The sequence below is a fragment of the Muntiacus reevesi genome, chromosome 3 (assembly GCF_963930625.1).
Source record: "Muntiacus reevesi chromosome 3, mMunRee1.1, whole genome shotgun sequence".
Classification (NCBI taxonomy): Eukaryota; Metazoa; Chordata; class Mammalia; order Artiodactyla; family Cervidae; genus Muntiacus; species Muntiacus reevesi.
In genome coordinates, this window is record NC_089251.1 from 74,182,139 (window position 1) to 74,202,322 (window position 20,184).

At 49.6% G+C, this 20,184-nt stretch overlaps 1 protein-coding gene across 1 annotated transcript in view; it reads right to left on the bottom strand.

The window, feature by feature from the left end:
* EPAS1 (endothelial PAS domain protein 1) overlaps positions 1-18,236 on the bottom strand; it is a 91,219-nt gene extending 72,983 nt beyond the window's left edge. Inside the window, exon 1 of the mRNA XM_065929343.1 lies at positions 17,655-18,236. Coding sequence (XP_065785415.1) covers positions 17,655-17,680 — 26 coding nt within the window. The 5' untranslated portion in view covers positions 17,681-18,236. The remainder of the gene's footprint in view (positions 1-17,654) is intronic.
* Positions 18,237-20,184: the final 1,948 nt, after the last annotated feature.

Consider the following 20,184-nt stretch of genomic DNA (forward strand, 5'->3'; position numbering starts at 1 on the left):
AGAATATTGATACTTTGCTGTATGAGGAATCCATTTTCCACAACCGTATATAGTATGATCATATTTGCAGTTACATGTCCATAGTTACTGTATTGAAGAAAATATGCTCACCAAAGTGTTTACAGTCATTATCTCTGGAAGGTGGAATTTTGGTGATTTTTATTTTCATCTTGATGCCTTCCTGCACTATGACTTTTTACAGGGAACATATATACTTTTTATAATCAGAAGGAAACAATTAGTTTAATCATAATTTTACAGAAGAAACAACTTATAGGGTCTGGGGTGCGTGTTTGTGTGTACAGGCACACACACTTGCCCAGTCTCCCTAACTACCCTAATGCTAAAATATCCTTCTAAACATTTTGGGGAGCACTGCCTTCCTCCCGTGGGGCCCAGGCACCCCTGGGTGATGTCTGCACATCCCCATCCTCCCTCCACATCCTGCTGTCCGTCCAGCAGCGTCGGGGAGCTGCCCCCGCACTGGGGGCAGCCATTCAAGAAGCAAGGAAATATTATGCAAGAACACAGGAAGTCAGAGGAGACAGGATTCTGGGCAGGCCTGGCAAGGAGTCTGTGTGAACTCCACTGAACACGCGGACTGTGCTCAGCGGGGCTGAAGCCAGCAGAAAGCCTTCCCAGGGCGGCAAGAGAGAGCCGTCCACCTCAGGCCTCTAGCCAGTGGGCGGCCATCCAGAACTTGATGTACCTGATGTAAGGCAGATAAACCGAAGTCCCCACATTTCTACTTCTTGGCCCAAGTCCAAGGTGACTCCCCAGCACTCATGCACCGTGACTCACCTCTGCCCCACATCACTCTCCCCACTATTCCCCCCAGATACAACATGACTCCATTCAGCAATTTCCAGGCCTGTTCCTCTCAAGGCCACTAGCTTTCTGACTCAGTCCTCTCACTGCCTCAGACTAAGGGACTCAGTACTTTCAGGTAGCTTATGTCCCTCATCTCACGTCAGTATCAACCCTGAGTACCCCAGACACGTTTATTTACACACACACACACACACATTCACACACGAATCACAGATGTAACAACCCCTTCTTTTGCAGTGGTTTATATTTTCCAAGCCCCAATCCAATTGGCAGAGCCGTGGTTATAGCAGCTATCTGACAGATGAAGAAACCGGGGCTCAGAGTGCGGTAGGAATGCTGTCTCTTGTTACCGGTGCTCTCATTCACCCCAGAAGTCTGCCCCCTTCTTCCCTGGGATTAGGAGATGAGACGGCCTCACCTGGTAACACGGCTGCTCCCTTCTGTAGGAGGTGTGGGACAGAATGTAGACAGACTCTGTCCCATCTCAACCACTTCCTCCTTAAGGAGGAGGACCCGGTTGCTGCCAATGAAGTGAGTCCAGAACCTGCTCTCTGGCATCATGCCATGCTCAGGACTGACTCTCAAGACTCTGGCCCTCTCCACTTTAACAGAACCTCCTCTTGGAGAGGGGGAAATTACAAGGGGACTGGAGAGGCTTTCGTCAAAACCCTCACTGATCACCTTTAACCTCCCATCTTCCTTCCCTAAGGAAGCACCTGGAAACAGAAGTTGGGACCAGGCTCCACCTGAATTTCACTTCACAATGGAGCTGGGTCCCACCTACTGGCCCATTTTAAAGATGGAGAAACTGAGGCTCAGAGGTCACTCGGCTGGTTAGCACTCCTCTTTCCACCAGGTCACAGGAATTTCACCAGATATACAACAGGACATTTCCCAAGCAGAAAGGGCCTAGATGTAAGTGGCAGGATAGACAAGACTGGAGAGAAATCAGACTGAGGTCCTAGGCTCCTTTCAGTCTCCCTAATCCCCACTCCCCTACTCTCCCTTGCCTCTGTCAGGAGCAGACAGTGGTATTTTAGCACATAAAACCAGCCACACAGGGAACACCACCCACCCAGTCACTGCCCCTGGCCCGACAATTGCTAATTGTGGTGAGGACCGACAGTGGCATTCTCCTGGGACTCTCTTGTGTATTTCCAGTCGCCACCAACACACAATGGCCCCTACTTCTCTGGTGTAAACATTGCCAAATAAGACAAACAATAACATCACCGTGACAGAAAAATAAGGTGCCCGCAGAGGCAGCACCAGCCAGGGGAGAGAAGGTTCTGGTCACATGGGCTCTTCTGCATTCTGGCTTTGCGGTCACATTTTTGTGCCTCTGCTGTTTCACCTGTATGATGAGAACGACAACTATTTCATCATGAGCTTTGGGGAAAAAAATTGAGCATTAAACAAATCTAAGAAGCGATGCCAGGTTGAAGACAAAGACCCAGCAAACCTGAAGTAATTATTTCACTTAACAAATATTTAAGGAACACCTTATAGGTGTCCAGCACTGCCCCCAAACACTAAGGATACGGTGGCAAAAAAGACAGAATGGCCCTGCCCTCAAGGACTTTGCAAACTAGTGGGGAGCAACAGAGGACAGACAGACAAGTGACTGACAGCACGTGGGGGAGTGCTGTCTTTCAGAAAAAGAGAGAGAGAGAAGAGGGCTGGAGGTCAGCTGAGCGGGTCAGGGTAGGCTTCCCTGAGGACGTGATATTTAAGCGGAGCCCTAAGGCCCTGACAGCTGTCCACCTCAAAACGGGGCTGCAGGAAGGGCCAGCTCAGGCACAAGAGGTGTCAGGGATGCGGCAGGTGACAGATCTGAGGCTGGAGCGCATGCCCTGCCAGGTCTCACGGTCACTGTGTGCAGAGCCAGACTCCTCACATCCAAAGCCTCTTCCCACTACCAGGAAGACCAGGAAGCACAGGCACCCCGAGGCATCAGCGTGTCCCTATTGCTGTGTCTCTCCAGCGAGCTGCCGGCCTCTTAAACACCTCGGCCGCAGCACTCAGTCCCTTCAGCTCCTTAGTCATGTCCGACTCTTTGCCACCCCGTGGACTGTAGCCCACCAGGCTCCTCTGTCCATAGGGATTCTCCAGGCAAGAACACTGGAGTGGGTTGCCATGCCCTTCTCCAGGGGATCTTCCCAACCCCGGTCTCCTGCACTGCAAGCAGATTCTTTACTGTCTGAGCCACCGTGGGCCTACAATTAGGTATCACTTGTAAAACACAGAGCAACAAGTGGGACCCAAGCAGAGGTGGTGCAGACACAGCCCTGTAGGCCTAGAGATCTGGGGGTGCTGAATCAAAGGGCAAATTCCTACTGCATCAGGATGGCAGCAGCCCTGGACCCTGGACCTTCATCTTCGCAGATGAGGGGAGAACAGGCCAGGCAGAGAAAGGGCCATATGTAGGGTCAGACCATTTTTCAGGAGTCCTGGAAGGTTCCTTAGTCTCTTGATGCTATCAGATTTTTCTCACATTTCAGGATATGGGAGAAATACAACTCAAATGTGGAAATCACTCTTGGCAAGAGCCCATAATCTTGGGGACAGCTGGGGGTGAGGGCAGTTAAAAGCCCTTGAGAGGCTTGAGAGCAAGTGAGATATCTTCATTTAGAGTCGGCTAAAACTCCCTCCCAGTTGCAGTCAAATCTCTCCAACAGGCAGTGATGTGCCAAGTGATTATAAGGCTGTGCTTGTTAATAATGATGCCTTAATGGTTTGTACTTTATACTTTTCAAAGGTCTTTCTATTGAGATAATCATTGCAAAAATGACTTTCAAAGCATAAAAAAATATGTTTCATTTGTCTTTTTTAAAAGTATTTTTTATTGAGGGAAAACTGCTTTGCGATGTTGTGTTGGTTTCGGCTGTACAACAACACAAATCAGCCACAATTATACCGACATCATCTCCCTCTTGCGCCTCCCTCTCCACCCCCATCCTACCCCTCTGGGTCAGCATAGAGTACCAGGCTGTGTTATGTAGCAATTTCTCATCAGCTATCTATTTTTACACATGCTTTTTTAAACGCTTTTAAAATGCATGGTTTCAGGGAATTCCCTGGAGATCCGGCGGTTAAGATTCTGAACTTCCACTGCAGGGAGGATGGGTTCGATCCCTGTTTGGGGAATTAAGATTCTGCAAGCTGTGCGTCACAGACAAAAAAAAAAAAAAATTAAAAAATAAAAGGCATGGTTTTACTGAAATCCTAGCTCATTTCAAACTTATAATAATAGTACTCTTAGAAAGCAGGTAGTGTGTGTAACCCCCATTTAGGAATGGGAAACATATAAGAGGTCAAATTACCTTCCTAGGTCACACAAGTCAGAAAAGATCTAGAACAGTCTCTTAGTCCTAGAGGCTTCTGAGAGCTCCTCTGAACCTCCTGTGGAGGCTGGCTTTGCCAGGGACACACAAGTCAAAGGCGGCCCTGGGGGCATTTACAATCTGTTTGGCAAGACTAAGGGTAAGAAATATGGAAAGCTTGTGGTCTTCCCCTGACACTAATTTTGGAGGCAAAGGAATTCAAGTGGGTGAAAGTTTGTCCCTTTCCAAAATAAACACGTCCTCTGCCTGGGCCCAGATCTAACTCCAGGAGAATTAAGTGACGTCATTCCCCTCGTAACATCTGGACCCATACAGGGAGCTACAGGTGACCAAGAATCTCAAGGCTTGTGTTTATCTGAGCATGGAAAAGGTTCAAATGTGCACAAGTGGATGGTCTGGAAAAGAAAGAATCCACTTTCGCGGTCATCTCAGACTACTTGCTGCCAGGGGGCTCTGGTCACCAGGATTTTCCAAGGCCCCACACTGGCCAGCAGCTGCCATGACCACACCAGTACCACGTGTGCCCATGACCCCTCACCAAAATGACCCAAGTGGGAAAACAGCTTGCTAGGAGTTCAACAGTGGCAAAAACTGTCATTTTCAAAGGTAGCCTTACTTTGGAAAGGAAAAGAAAAGAAAAAAAAAAAGAAAACCCCAGAGAGGAGTAGACACGGTGAGTGTCGTTACAGATCAGCCAGGTTAGATCTCCCTCCTTTCCCTTCCGGAGGCCTGTCTGGAGCTGTGGGCAGGCAGATGCTAGACTCAAATTCTAGCTCTAGCTAGACTAGGGTAAACGCCACTTCCTGGGCTGTAGGGTGTCTTTGGCCATTCCTTGAGGCTACTTCCCAGGGACTGCCCAGGGCCCCAGACAGCCCCTGTGTCTGGGCTGCCTGCCCTGGGCTCTGTGGCTCTCTGCCACCTGCAGGCCTGGAGGGCAAAGGCTCTGTCCACCTGGCTCCAGAGGGGGCCCTTCCTGGGCTGCTCAGGCCCACAGTTCAGCAGCCTGTACAGAGGAGGTATCAAATGTGAGCTCACCACTGAATAAAGCAATCCTCCCTGGGATGGGTGGCAATTTCCCAGTCCAACAACCATTTATGGATGACCGAGGGGCTGGGAAAGGAAGAAAAGACGAGACACACCGTTGTCATGATGAGATTAAATTCCAACCCAAGGGCTTTCAGGAGCAGTGGCCTCCCTCAAGGTACCCCTGGACATGGCACAGTAAAGTGACTTGCTTGGCCTTTGCTGGTCCCTAGTGTGGGAACTCTCCCAGAGACTTGGGATCTCTAGCCAAGGCCCTGCTCACAAATGTCCATCCCTGACCTCAAGTGCTTCTAAATACCTCCAGGAGAAGGTCATACCTGATGGTGGAGGGAAGAACCCCAGCGACCCCACCAGGTGACTCCAAAAGATGGTCTTTGACTACACTTAGCCAAGAACACCGGAGTCCAGGCTTTAGGGAATGGTGTAGCTACACAACAGGAAAGGGGTAGGCCAAGGAACAGCTCAGTTGCCTCTTTGTGCAAGGGACACAATTCCCAGTGATTGGTACAGACTGCCAAAAAGCAAGGATGTCTCTCTCCCTTCAAACAGTGGAACACTGACCAGACTCAGGACCAGACTCAGAAACCTAGAATCTACGATGACAAAGGGCAAGAAGAAAGAGGATGAAAGCCCCCATCAAATTATGAGGCGGAAGCAGGCTTCACATTCAAAATGAGAACATGAGATGAGCATCACACACTCAGCCACAGAGCCTGATGGAAGCTATTTAGAACACAGCAAGTTGTCCCCTTCTGGGCTCCCACTCTGGATCCCAGGAGGCATTTGTTACCCTCGGGCATGGTACAGTCCAAAAAGAAATACATTCTAGAGCAAACTGGGCACATTTGCAGATGACTGATTTCCTGAGATGCAGAGGGACATTCTCAGTCTCTGAGGTCATTTTTACAAAGGATAACCATGGTACCCTCCACCCACCCTTGGGTGCTTATGCTATAGTCAACTGGAAGATAATAGGTGTGCCCTGGGCATCTCCCTTAGGTTCAAATAACCCAAGAGAAGCAGGCACTGCTCTCGTGGCCCCAAGGCAGCCCTAAGGTTCCATCACATCACGACTCAGGTATCATGGTGTCCTCAACTTCTCAGCACCAGCCTGGGCCTGACCCTTTTCTCCCATACGTTTGTACAGCTCCAGATTCAGTTCTGGAAGGAGCCGATTCACCAGTACTGGTCTGTACACCCTAATTATTCCTACCTCCTCATTTAACTCCAGCTGGTCACCCCACTGGAATGCCCAAAACTATCTGCCTATCTAAATTCTACCTAATCTTTAAGACCTAGCTCTTAATGCTCCTCCATCAAACCTCCCTCTAAGACAGGCTGATCAGTTCCTTTTCTAACTATTTACAGTACACAGTACTTACCCTTATTCACACTCAATTACTATCAATCTTCCAGTTTGCCCAGTGTTTTGTCTGAGCTCTTTTTGACTTCCTAACAAGATAGCAACATCGTAAAGATGGGGTGAGGACAACCATTAACATCAACCATCTTGCATGATTTTAAACAAATCAGTTTAGGAATTCTTTGACTCACCAGCTGGACTCTAAGCCCCCTGAGTGCAAGGTCTATCTAAGCCTCTTCTAAACCTCACTGCATGGCATGGCACCTGGATTTAGTAGGTAACCTAGAATGTTTGTACACAGTGATGATGACAGTAGCCTCCCAAACTTCACTACACGCATGGTGGGGGATCCAGGAAGATGGGTAGGTTGATCTAAACAAAAGTTTCTGCCTAAATCGCTAACCCTCTGCACTAAGCCCAAAGTTCATGACATAAGATCAAGTTACTGAGTCTACAAGCGATTACTGGGCACCAGGTGTGGGCCTCTGTTTTAAGTGCTGAGAACAGAAAATGTTAACAGGGCTTCTGTTCCTGAAGGGCTTACTTCCTAAGTGGTGATCAGAGCCAGATACACACACACACACACACACGGAAAGAAAAGCAAACTGTAACAGCATCATCCCAGTAGCATGATACAGACTAAAAGCCATGTAAATTCAGGGGAAACCAATGTGCTGCAAACTAGGAAGGCTCCGTAGGGAAGATGATTCTAACAGAGAGTGGGTACCCCGCTATACACCCTTTCCCGCCTGGCCATTTTAAACGTTCACCTGGAGTTGGTACTTTGCTGTTTGGCTTGCACTTGTCTTGGTGTATTGGGCATTCTTAAAGTGAAGCCCTGACTTCATAGTACTTGCCTAATGCTTGCATTTGATGTAAAATTATGAGTCAGCCACATCTGTCTATGGTCTTCTGGGGTTTTTTTGTCCTTTCTCTTCTTTTTTTTCTTGTCAAGGAAAATTTAAAAAGGGCTCAAATCTACATGAACAAAAAAAGCACAGTCCAAGAGGCAGGCTTTCCAAGTGACCCAAGAGACATCGATAAAGCAACTGTATGTTTTTTTAAATTAAGCATGATTTTAGGGACTCAAAATGTGCAAGATGTTTACAAGGCACATAAGAAAATTAGACATCCTTGCCCTTGAGCAACATGCGATGTTGTTGGAAAGACAAGACCACATGAAATGTCATTAGATAACAAGGAAATATAATCAGGCAGGCTCTCTGGCGAAAGCAACCAAGAGCTAGAAAGGAGTGGAGGGGGAGGTGCCCTACAGAAGGTTCTGTAGGACCTGGGGGACTCGGCCTCACACTAGGAAAGAGGAAGGTACTCGAGCAGAGAGAGAAGTGGGGAGAACAGCTGAGATGGACAGACTGGGCGGAGGCAGCAGAGGTGGGAAGGAGTCCCATGACGTGGGGTGGGAAAGCCCCTAGGGCACAACGAGGAGACTGGCAAATTTGGGGTTCAGGAGGCTCACTGGGTGATGGTGAATGGGGTGCTGGGGCTGAAGTGGGATCCCTTATTGCTAGTGAGATGAACTCCCACCACTGTGTGGGCTGCCCTTGGGAAGAAAACTGGACCAAGGATCCATGTCCTCATTCAGGCTTAGAGTGTGTCTGGCTAATCCTTGGAAATCTTTCAGAGAAACACACAAATCCGTGAAAGGAACTCCCCTGCCATCCTAAAGATTCGCTGTGCTCCAAGGACACGACAACCCTGCCTAAAACAGGGGCAGCAGCGGCACCTTGCAAACCCGTTCTGAGAGGCTAGGAAAGCCATTGTATCTTAGCAGCCAGGCTCCCTCCCAGCCAGTCACATAGCAGGGAAATGCATGGGGGTGGGGGTGGGGGTAATTTCCAGAGACTACCAGAAAGTTCGGGAAAGTGGGGCAGCCACACAGTGGACCAAGATCTCCCCCTGACATCCTGACCACCTCAAAGGGCCTTGCCAAATGGGAGGGTCATGTCAGCTGTGCCAGGACATGCAGAACACAGGCAAGGAAGCCAGAAGACTGTGAAGGGGCTGGCTCCCAGGCCCCACCCACCACTCATTCCCCTAAATCCTTGGTACAAAAGAAAAGACAGACTCCTGCAGCCTGGCCATACGGTTACTTTTATAGAAGTTTCCTTGTCACCCGTGAAATGTGACCTTCATACTTCTCTTATCTTAATATCTGGATAAACATGTGTTGTGCAAGCACATAAATAAAGGTTCTAAAGGTGAAATGTGGTGTGTCCGGTAACACCACACAGCTCTTGAACCCAGGCACCAGAAAGCCCTTTCAGCTCCAGAGAGGACTTCTCTCTGTCTACCCTGGGCACCAAAATTAGCTTCATCAACCTCAGCCAGTGCTGGAGTGAAGGCTGCCATTCTAAAATAGCATCTGAGAACTCTTGGAAACACAGGAGAGAAACACAAGGGTATGGTCGTTTACAGACACCAAAGAAAGCAATTTCACTGGACTGCTTCTTAAACCAAGTACAGAGGAAGGAGGCAGTATTATGGTTTATCCTGAAATCTTGATGGGGTGAATGATATTCTTCTAGTTCCTGAATTCCCCACATGGCATACTTTACATACTGTGATATACTTAATTAAGCTTGATTATCTTCATTCAGAAAAACAGCGCCGAGGTCATATGTTCTTTAAAAAGTAGTTATCAAGCGACCTGTGCTTTACTGGCACCGTCCTATTATTTCCAGAACACTCTGCAGAAACATCATGTGTCCCACTCCCCACACATCTGACCGTCCGGAACTGATTTTTCAAATTTTGTTTTCAAGTTCTGAAGAATGGGCCCTTGAACAGAAACCCTCCCAAGCACAATTTTCTGTTGTTTCCACATGGAATTCATAAACAGAGCGCCTGCACTTAACGTTAAAGCCATTCTTTCCTGCCACTGGGTATGACGTCCTTTCCAGGATCTTTCTCAATGCTCCAAAGTGCTTCGGCAACAGGAAGTCGTAAAGGTAGGAAGGAGGCCTGTAAATATTTGCTGTAATTACTCATTAGTAAGGAGAGTAGTTGGCCCTGAAGCTTGAGTCACCCCCTTTGTGCTCCTGCTCCTTTGCTACCCTATAGTAGGAACCCAAGGGGGCACCTGGGTCCAGTCCTGGCTTTCGCTGCAGGTGGCATGGCTCTCTTCTTTTCACAGCTCAATTTGTCAAGCACAAAATTAGGATAACGTGTTGCCCTTCCTCTCTCTGCTCTCCACACAGAGGCAGTCAGAACAAATCTTCTTCAAAGTGGTAACAACATGAATTTTTGTTTTTGATCAAGAGTAAAATAGACATCTTAAATTGATGGAAGTAGGGAAAACCACTAGGCTGTTCAGATATGATCTAAATCACATCCATTATGATTATACAGTGGAGGTGACAAATAGATTCAAGGGATTATATCTGGTAGACAGAGTGCCCGAAGAACTATGGATGGAGGTCCGTAACAGTGTACAGGAGGTGGTGACCAAAACCATCCCCAAGAAAAAGCAATGCGACAATTCAACGTGGTTGTCTGAGGATGTCTTACAAATAGCTGAGAAAAGAGGTGAAAATACATGTTTGTTAACACAAATACAACATTGAGAGAGAGAGAGAACTGTCCGACTTAATACCCAGCACAGTGATTTAAATGATTATTACATAAAACCCCCCCACCAAAACCAAACATACACTTTGATGTATTTTTAAAGGATTTATAAAATGCTTCTGAATAGATTGAGGCCATGTGCCCCCTTATTCATAGGGAACCACGGACTCCCCACAGTGATAGGTCATGAGCAAGGAGACTCAGACTGAAAATGAGACCAACAGAGTCAACTAAAGCTGTCACAGAATCAATGAGCTTCTAAAAGACTCTCATATTGGCTGTATCCCCAGCTATTGAAAGCAACCAACACCACAAGCAGGGTTAGTTAACCTCCAACATTACAACTGTGACTGCAGAAAACGGACTCATTTCCTCATTCATGTATTTTAGTACACAGTCTCATCCAATAAAATCAGTAATCTGTTATGATTCCTAGCACTAACCTCTCAGGTTTGATTTTTTTTTTTTTTTTTTATCAGATGGTACCATGGAGGTGGGATGTAGAAAGTCACTGGAGGAATATAAGAAGAGATTTCTAACAATCCACTTCCTTGGTTTTGTAGAACTGGGAAAGTAAACCAGACATGGGCATGGCAAATCAATACACACACATTTAAAAGAGTTGTTTTCCTTACTGACATACCATCTTGTCTGAAATACCTTTCCATATGAGAAAAAGAACTGCTTCCCAGCATCATTATCTCACATAGAAGTTACTTGCAACTTTAAAACCGAAGAATTTTTCCAAGCTGGTGGGGGGAGTGCGGAATGTTCCTAGGAATATGCAAAGGTTCTGATGGTCATGACAGATAAGTTTTGCTGATGTACAAGTGACCTCTGGAAAAAGTCTAAGGTGGTCAAGCTAACCGGTAGTCTTAAAAATTTAGAGGGAATTAAAAAAGACCACTTAGAAGTAGATACCATTCTAGTCCATTCCACACCTGTCTTCTTGACTCCAAAGGGCTTATAGGGCCCTGTCACTCTTCTTGAGATCAGACCATTGGTGACAGATTGCACCCAACCCCTACCTGAAAGAGCTTCCCTGTTGGGTCAGATGGTAAAGAACTTGCCTGTAATGCGGGAGACCTGAGTTCAATCCCTAGGTGGGGAAAATCCCCTAGAGAAGGGCATGGCATTTGGCACCGCATTCCAGTATTCTTGCCTGGAGAATTCCATGGACAGAGGAGCCTAGTGGGCTACAGTCCATGGAGTCACAAGAGTTGGATACGACTGAGTGATTATTTCATTTCATTTCTACCTGAAAATCGCAGATACTGCGAGGGGCACGCCATGCATGGCTACCATACACAGAGTCATGTGCAACTGCCAACATGGCTTGCTTCTCTCCTTAATGACATGTTCATGCAGTTGTGTTTTAGAGCACTGGGAAAACTCAAGAAGCCCTTCAGAGTTCACAGTGCAGAGGCGAATGGTGTGATGATTGTGAAAGCTTAGGACTCATCAGAGAAAGGCCCCTATAAAAATGCACTGTACTATTATTGTAATGATCATAGCTATTCTTTATTCTCCCCTCCATTCTCTCCTTCCTGTGATTACAATTTCAAAAGATCATTAGAGCCAGAAGCTGTTTTGTGCATCTTAATTTGGAGATGGCTCTTCAAAAGTTATGAAGAGCTTCTCACAGGTTCTTCTGCACAACGGCGTCCGAAGGTTACAGTAATTACTGAATTACTGCCACCTGATGATAGTGGGACGTGGAGGGCTTCCCTGGTGGTCTAGTGGTTAAGAATCTGCCTGCCAACGCAGGGGACAAGGTTCAATCCCTGGTCCAGGAAGATCCCACATGCCCTGGAGCAGCCCGGGCCTGTGTGCCACAACTACTGAGCCTGTGTTCTAGAACCCGAAAGCCAAAACTTCTGAGCCTTCGTGCTGCAACTAGTGCAACCCTCTTTCCCTAGAGCCTGTGCTCCACAACAAGAGAAGCAACGAGAAGCCTGTGTACTGCAAGTAGAGAGTAGCTCCTGGTCCTTGCCACTGGAGAAAAACCCGCACACCATTGGGGAAAACCTATGAAAAATAAAGAGCTTCCAGTGCTTCCAAGTCTGCCCTTCAGATCCTTGTCTGCGTGTCAGGGTCAAAGCAAGTGATGAGTCACAAAAGAGAAACGTAATTATAATAATTATAAATACAACAGCAAAAACAGTTATCGTTTATAGACTACTTGCCACAGGTCCGGAACGGTATTTATAGACATCTTAGGTGAGGTAAGGTGGTGTGGATCACTGGCTAAGAGTAAAGGCTCCGAAGGCATTTTGCCCCATTTGAATCGGAGCCTTGACCATAGGCCATACTACCTATTTGACCTTTGGCATCTTGCTTTTCTCTGCTTCAGCTTTCCCATGAGGGAAGTGGGGATAATAACAGGGCTTATCTTATGGGTGGTTGTGAGGATTAAAAGAGCTCATGCATGGAAAATTCTGAGGATGGTACCTACACAAATAAGACTGAGGGTTTTTTGTTTGTTTTGTCCTACTGCAAATATAATTAATATTAAGGACACACACATTCCTAGTATGTAAAAAGACCTCCAATAACTGTTTGAGGATGGTGGAAAATGTGAAGATAAAATTTCATGGCCATTTTAAGAAGCAGTAACAAAATGAACCACATGAGAACTAAGCCTGTGCAGGGCACCGGGCTCCCCATCCCCCCATTACCAAGGGCAGACGTGTGGGTTGACAGACAGGTGGGTACAGGTAAGGTTAAGTCACACTACAGAATTTTAACTAGATGCACACACCAACCTCCTCCCCCATCTCCAAGGGAGGGAGAAACACTGGCGGTGAAACGTGGACCTCTCTGAGACCTGAACAGTAAGACCCTGAAAAGTAGGGCAATCAGACATCCAAGAGCAAGGGCTCACCTTCTCCAGATCACAGAACTTATGAAAGGCTATCAGTGCTGAACTGACTTCCCCTGGGGGGAATAATACTTATATCCCTAACACTAGCAGCCATTCAGAGACTCACACACCACCCTCTGAAGCCCACTCACAAAGCCCAGATTAAGAAGTTCCCTCTCCCTTCTGGGTCTTCCTAGAGTCTTGGCTGTCTCCACAATTACCCTTAATGGGACCAGAATCTCCACCCCATCACTCCCAGACCCCTACTAGGTGCCTCCCTTCATGCCCCTCACCAAAGAGAGTGTGCAGAAAATAGCAAACATTCAATTCTGGGGGCCCTTCTGTCTATGGTGTTGGAGAACACCCCAGGGATACTCTTGAACCCTCTACTTCTCATCACTACTGACACTATCTGTGTCTGACCTTCACTCAGAGCCAGTCTTTATGCTGGTATCAGGGCCTCTCCTGTGTGATTCCAGGGGAAACTAGGAACCCATTCTGCCACTCCCAAACACACAGTACTTTCAATAATTATGCTTATATGTGATTAAGAACTTCTTTAGCTTCAAAAGATTTGATCTCAATAGAAAAGTGACAAGTAAGCTGCCAGCTGCCTATATTTTTAGGTAAGCTTCCTTGTGTGTCCTTCCCTCCCCCCAAACAAACTACACAACTTGAAGACCAAGACCAAATCCCTTATTCCTTAATGTCTCCTCAACATTTTATCCAGAGAGGGAGTAGGTGTTCCATACACATTCGCTTTCATATTGGTGTGTATCATGGTATGGACAGCAGAGATAATTTTCATCAAGATACTAGACATTAGTACTGGGAGAGTGAGGATAAAGGGTACTGGGAATCCTGGGGGCATACACTGCCAACTTCACAATATTGGCAAAAGCCTTACCTGATATGAACTATAAATGAAGGTCAGTATCAAACGCAAAAGGGAAGATTCATCAGGCTAAAACAAAAAGTCATGTTGGTATGGGCCAGAACTGAGGGGCGGGGAGGGAAACCAGTACTACTGGAGAGATTTCCTGAGAAGTGGAAAAGCCTAAATCTTAAGATAATTAATGACAGCAAATATTTTCAAATGTATTGGGCTAAAATCCTGGAGTACTAAGAATTATCTAATTGGTTCTGTTCTATTTGTAAACATTTTACAGAATAGATTCCTAGAACACTGAGGATCACCCTATACACACATACACAGAGAGAGAGAGACCGACTGATTTACATTTGAAGTGAATTAAACAGTTTTGTCTCATGGTTTTCAATCCTAGTGAAACTGCCAACTTATTCAGTACAGGAATCAACCTAGTACCCTCTTGGATGTCTCCACTGACAGGTAGTTCTCAACTTCACAAAGAAATCTTCTCCACTGGGGAATAGTCCTTGCATAAAACTGTAAGAGTCCCATAAGCAATATTGAAAAAACCTGTAGTCACAGCATTCTTTTGAACTTCAGAAAAGCTGTGTGAGTTAAATTTTATTCACCTGAACCTACACTGTGTTACATCAATTTATTATTACCTAGTAATGCAACTGGAAAGAGAGATCAAATGTTAAAGGAATGTTTACAGAAAATATATTTACATTGAGAAAAACTGCCTTAGATTTGAATAAGAGGTGGACTTTGTTTTACTTTAGCAGAGGAACAACTACATCCAGGGGCAGGAGAGATTTCTGATCCTCTTTCCACGGAGGCCCTACACTAAGCAATAGAAGCCTTCAGGGAAGGAACTCTGAGCTGTCTAGCTTTGGGAATGGACTTTGATCCCTGAGCATCCAAGGATCTGATTTACATTTATCCAAACCACTCTCCAATTGAAGTACCTAAGAACTTCCAGACTATTTTGTCTTTCGGGGAAGGGACTCAAAAATTGTCTGATCAGGAAGTGGGTAGCCCAGACAGTTTCTAGTTCTTCACACCCAGGAATCCTGATTAAAGGGACCTTCACTTCACTCCTGACAGGTGAGTGCAGAAAGCGAGTGCAGCACCCTTAGCAAGTTTCGGGTTCCAGCCATCTCTGATGTCAGCAGGAATGCCCACTACCACTAAAAAAGCACACTTTGAAACCCTCTGTCAAGGCCAGCCAAACGTTTAGAAAGTAAACTCTTTATTATTAAACATTAACATCTCCATCGACGCATGAATGTTCTAGAACAAAACAATCCTGCCCACTTTTTGAACGACTGTTGTTAGAAGGAACACTGCGAATGTTCCGTGCATCTTGAATTTGAGGGAAGAAAAGACTCTGCTGAACCAGAATCACATCTTAAGAATCTATACACAGAATCCTAACCTGAAAGCTTCATACAGAACTTGTGAAGCACTCTGGCAAAGCTAAGGATCACCACTTACATGACACACCAACTCTCAATGCTCTGGTTCACGTATTTTAATTATACCTTGGTCCTTCAAGGAGTCTGCCCCCAGCAAACAGAGCCAGACTAGAAAAGAAAATATATCTCAAAACACTTAGCCCAACATGAATTGGACAGCCTCTCACAGGACTCCGGATGACGAGAGACACAAATGTTTGCCCTGCCGGTCTGCGACATAAAAACCAAGGCAAGTCGCAAAGCAGACAGGCAGGGCCACCGGCTCTGGCCTCTTAGACATCTCACAGGCAATCCCCACAGTGGTTCTTAAACCTGCAGCTCTCGCGAATAATTCAGAGCCTGATTACCCAACTTTTTTCCAGATCCGATTCTGGCTCCCTCTATCTCTAGCAAAAGAGGCACTACAGTCAGGTATGTCGAAATAACTTCTCCGCTGCTCCCAAGTTTCCTGAAACGATTAACATATGTAACAGCACAGAACCCGCGCACAGCCGCGCGGGAGAAACTGACGCTTCATACATCTGTCAAGACTACCGTCAAGCCCCACCTCCGCGATTGCAACATTCGCCGATAGGCATCACAGTTGTAAAATGTACAAGTTCCCTCACCGGCTCCGGAGCCCAGCGTGAGCGCAGAGGAGCTGACTATAACTTTGCTTTTTGACTGTTCAATCATTGTTATTGGCAGGCTATACTGGGCTTACAAAATGCGTTGTCCCTTCCCTGCTTCGCTGCCCTTCAAAGACAGAAGACTCCAGGGCTGCTCCGAGGCCTCCGGGGGCGCGCGCCCGCTGCGGTCTCCGGGGCCCAGATCGGCCGGGACAAGACTCCCTTAGCCATCTCAGGCCTGGGGGCGCCGCAGTGACGCGGGAGGGGCAGCTGCGGCCGTAAACTCGCTGTTAGACTCAATCCCCTCCCCTTCTCCCCTCCACCCCCGGCAATCCGGGAGCGAAGGGCCCGGGCGCTCTGCCAGAAAGGGCGCGATTTGCTCCCGTTTATCAAACCCTTATCGGTGCCCCGAGGTGGGAACCGCCGCTTTCGACCAGAGGATACACAGTTTCTGGCTCCGGTCCCGAAGTCGGAACACGAGTAAATCGACCCAAGCACTGAGTTCTTCGGGCTCCCGGGTTCCAGGCCGGTCACCCCCGCCCATCGCGGCTGGGTCCCTCATCTCCGAACCACCGCACACCTCCCCCCCCCTTTCCCCAGCAGTTGATCTCCGGAGGCTCAGATCCTTCAGCCGGCCCAGCACGCATTCAATCACAGTTCCCCGCACCCCAAGCCGGCCAGCCACGGTCGAATACCAGGCCGAGAGCTCCAGCCCGCTGGGGCGGCACGAGTGGAGGTTGAGAGGAGAGGGGAGCCAGGCTGCAAGCCGCGCACGACGGCAGGAGGCAAGGTGGTTCCCACGTCTGCGCGCCACGCCGCGCGCTCTCACCCTCGCCGGGAGAGGGCAGGAGGGCAGTGAGAGTTGGCCCGCGTTGCCTCTCACCCAGTGCCGAGAGGCTGGCGAGGGCAGGCGGGCAGATCGTGGCTGCCCTTCTCTGTCCTCTTGGGAGAGACACCGGGACCTGCCGCGAGTGCCCGGTGTCGCCATCCCCTCCCCACGCACGAAGACGGCTGCTTCCGCGAGGCAGCTGGGCCCACCACCCATTCCCCCGCCGAGGCAAGGTGCGGGATCAGGAAAGGGACTTCTCCTAACTTCCGTGGGGTCTGGAGCCCTGGAGTGGGTCCCTTCGCTGCGCCCTGGCCGCTCTGCCGGGGCCCGTGCCAGCGCCGCGTTCTGCCTCCGGCCCCTTGCCAGTTCCGGGAGGCAGCGCGGGCAGAGCTCATTTAGAAGGACCCCACGGGTCCCGAGGAAAAGAGTGGATGCTGCCCCTCAAGTGGGCCGTGAGAAAGTCGAAAAGTTGACTTGAGCGAGTCAACCAAGAAACGTTTCAACACGCGGGTCGCGTGAGTTTGGTGCGGGGTTTGGAGGGGGATGGATTTTGGAAGGTACCTTGGGAGCACCTCCGACCTCTAGGGCCATTTCCTGGCTTCGTTGTCAGATTCCCGGCGCAGATCCCCGACTCCTTCGGGCCACAGAACTCTCGACCGCGAAGCCCGAGCGGCATGTCCCCAGACTGGACACTTGCGCTCCCCTGCCAAACCTTCCAATCGATCCCTGGGTCCTCAAAGTCCCCTCCGCGCTCCTCTCCCAGCGGCGGTCCCACGGGGAGCCCCGCCACCCCCACCCCGGACCAACTCCCCTGCCGGCTCGGACGCCTGCTTACCTTTTCTTCTCCTTGTCAGCTGTCATTGTCGCGGGGGCCCTTTGAGGCTCCGAGCACCTGAGCTCCAGGGCCGGCGGGGGCTGCAGCCGCTACTCTCGCTGTGGCCCTAGCCCACTCCCCGAGGCCCACGCCGGTGTGAAAGGCGCCAGGTGCTCGCAGGTCCCGAGCGTCCGCACGGTCAGGTGGAAGTTGCGGGCGGCAGGCTTGGTGCGGGGGAGGGGGGTGGAGAAAGGTGACAGGGAGGAACCTGCACCGGGAGGCGGGGTCGGGAAAGGAGTGGAAGGACGCTGTCAAACGCCCAAAACAAAAAAAGTGGGGGGCGGGGGGCAGCGAGCAGGGGGCTGAAGTTTCTTTTTCCTTCGAAAAGGAGTCAGGAGTCGCTTTTCTGGGTTTTCAAAATACAAGAAGTCGCTTGAAAACGACGGGAGTTGGCAGAGTCCGGGGCCGGGCAGACGCGGAGGCTGAGATGACCATACAGTCTCAGGACACTGCCGAGGATTGTACGGCCGCCTCAGGAAAGCTGGGGCGGGAGGCGGCGGGCGCCGGAGCCGTGCGTCGGGCCGCTCCCGAATGTCGGGCTCGCGGGGCCGTCAGCCCACTTTAAAAACTCCGGCGGCCGGCGGGGGTGGGGAGGGCGCGAGGGGCGCGGGCGCAGCGGGCGGGGGGCGGGCACGCGCAGGCAAGCAGGCCCCGCCCCCGCCCGCGCCGCCCCGCCCCGCCCGCGCCGCGCGCCGCGCGCCGGGGCAGCCCACGGCGTCCCGGCCAATCGCGAGGCGCGGCCGCAGCCTGTGCCCTGACCCCGGCCCGCCCCGCTGCCCCCGCGCTCGGCTCGGCCGCGGCCCGCCCGCCCCGCCTCCGCCCTCTGCGGTTAGCGAAGTTGTTTATGAGGTCGGCGGGGTGGCGGGAGGTAGGTGGGACCCCGCACCGAGGAGGCGCACCTTGGTGGGGCTAAGCAGCAGCGAAGACTGGGTTTCGGGGGGCACTTGCAGGAGCGGCTGTGCCCCCGTTAGCCGGGGTCCTCCCGCCTCTGCCCTGTCCTTGGGACCCGGCCTCAACCGCGAGCGCCCAGGGTGCTGCGCTTGACGGAGCCGCTCGGCGATGCCGCGCTCCCGCGTCCCTCGCCCCGCTGCCTGTCACATCGGGCCCGGGGCGGGAGATAATTCAGATGTCCCCAAACGCTGCGCACTCGGTCTGGGCGATGTGTTTTTCCGGCAGAACGCAGCTAGCTTAGCAGTCCCGAAAGAGAGAGGCAGGGAGACCCGATCACTTGTGCCTGTCGGATCCGGGGAAACAGTGCAGTGAAATGGAGTTATTGTTGCCTCTGCTCTTCTCTTCTTCCTTCACCTGGCACGTCGGTTGCCTGCGGGGTTGCGCCGAGCTGGAGGTGATACCTGATCGAAGGTCCTAAGGGCGGTCTGGCTTGCCGCGTCCAGCTCCCAACTCCTGGCCACCGCCGCGCGGGTCCCGGCCAGTTGAGAATCGGAGAAGCAGTCTGGCTTTACAGCGTGATCTCGGGATAAGAGTTGACAGCGTGTCCTGAAATCGCATAATTTCAGGGCTGCCCAGTGTATCTCCGCGGTCCAGTTGGTAACGAAAAGACTGCAGGTGTAGCGAGATCAGAGGTCCAGGGGCCGTCAGAGCCCAAGCTTTTCCAGCTGCTCTTGCGGTGCTGCCGGGGAGCCGCGCCCGCTGGAGATCCCGTGCTCTGTGCTGCTGACTGCTCTCCCAAGAATCCCACCCTACTCCCTACCTACATGGCGGCGATCCAGCAGGGATGTTTCTGGAAGGGACCGGGAGGATTTTAATCTTTGAAGCTCATTTGAGAAGGGTGCACGGGCTTCACAGGTGTGAATTCAAGAGAAAGCAAGGGTGGCGGAACTGGTCCACCCTGGGACCCTAAGCCTTGCTGTACCTTTTCCCCCCTCAGCTTCCCCATATTTTATACAAAAACCATCTGGTAAGGCACCTTCAGTACTGTTAGGCTAAGTGAAATAAGCTAGTCACAAAAAGACAAATGCTGTGTGATTCCACTTTTGAAGTTTCTAAACTAGTCAGATTCATAGAAGAAACAAACCAGAAGGGGGTGGTGTGAGGGATTCATGTTTAATATGCATAGAGGTTTAGTTTTGCAGGATGAAAAAGTTCTAGACCATGAACAATGTGAACATATTAACAATACTGAATTGTATGCTTAAAATGGTCAAGGGGGTGTTTATGCTTTTTAAAACATAATACAAAAGGAAATATCAAAAAATAAGATACATAAGAAGAGTTTGTTTGGTATAAGTTTGTGTCACCACCAAAATACAAAATAAACATGTGTTTTCCCCCTGGCAACCTGCAAGAGGGGTGGGAGTACCTTTCAGGAGCTTTTGGAAGGCACTGGCAAGCAGAATAGGAATAGGTGAAAAAACCAGCAGAGAACTGGAGAAACAGGCATATTTCCTTATTTTCCTAGGGTTGCTGAGCACTGTGCACACAGACTTTGAAATCAAATAGGCCCGACATTTAGGAAATTCAAACAAAAAAC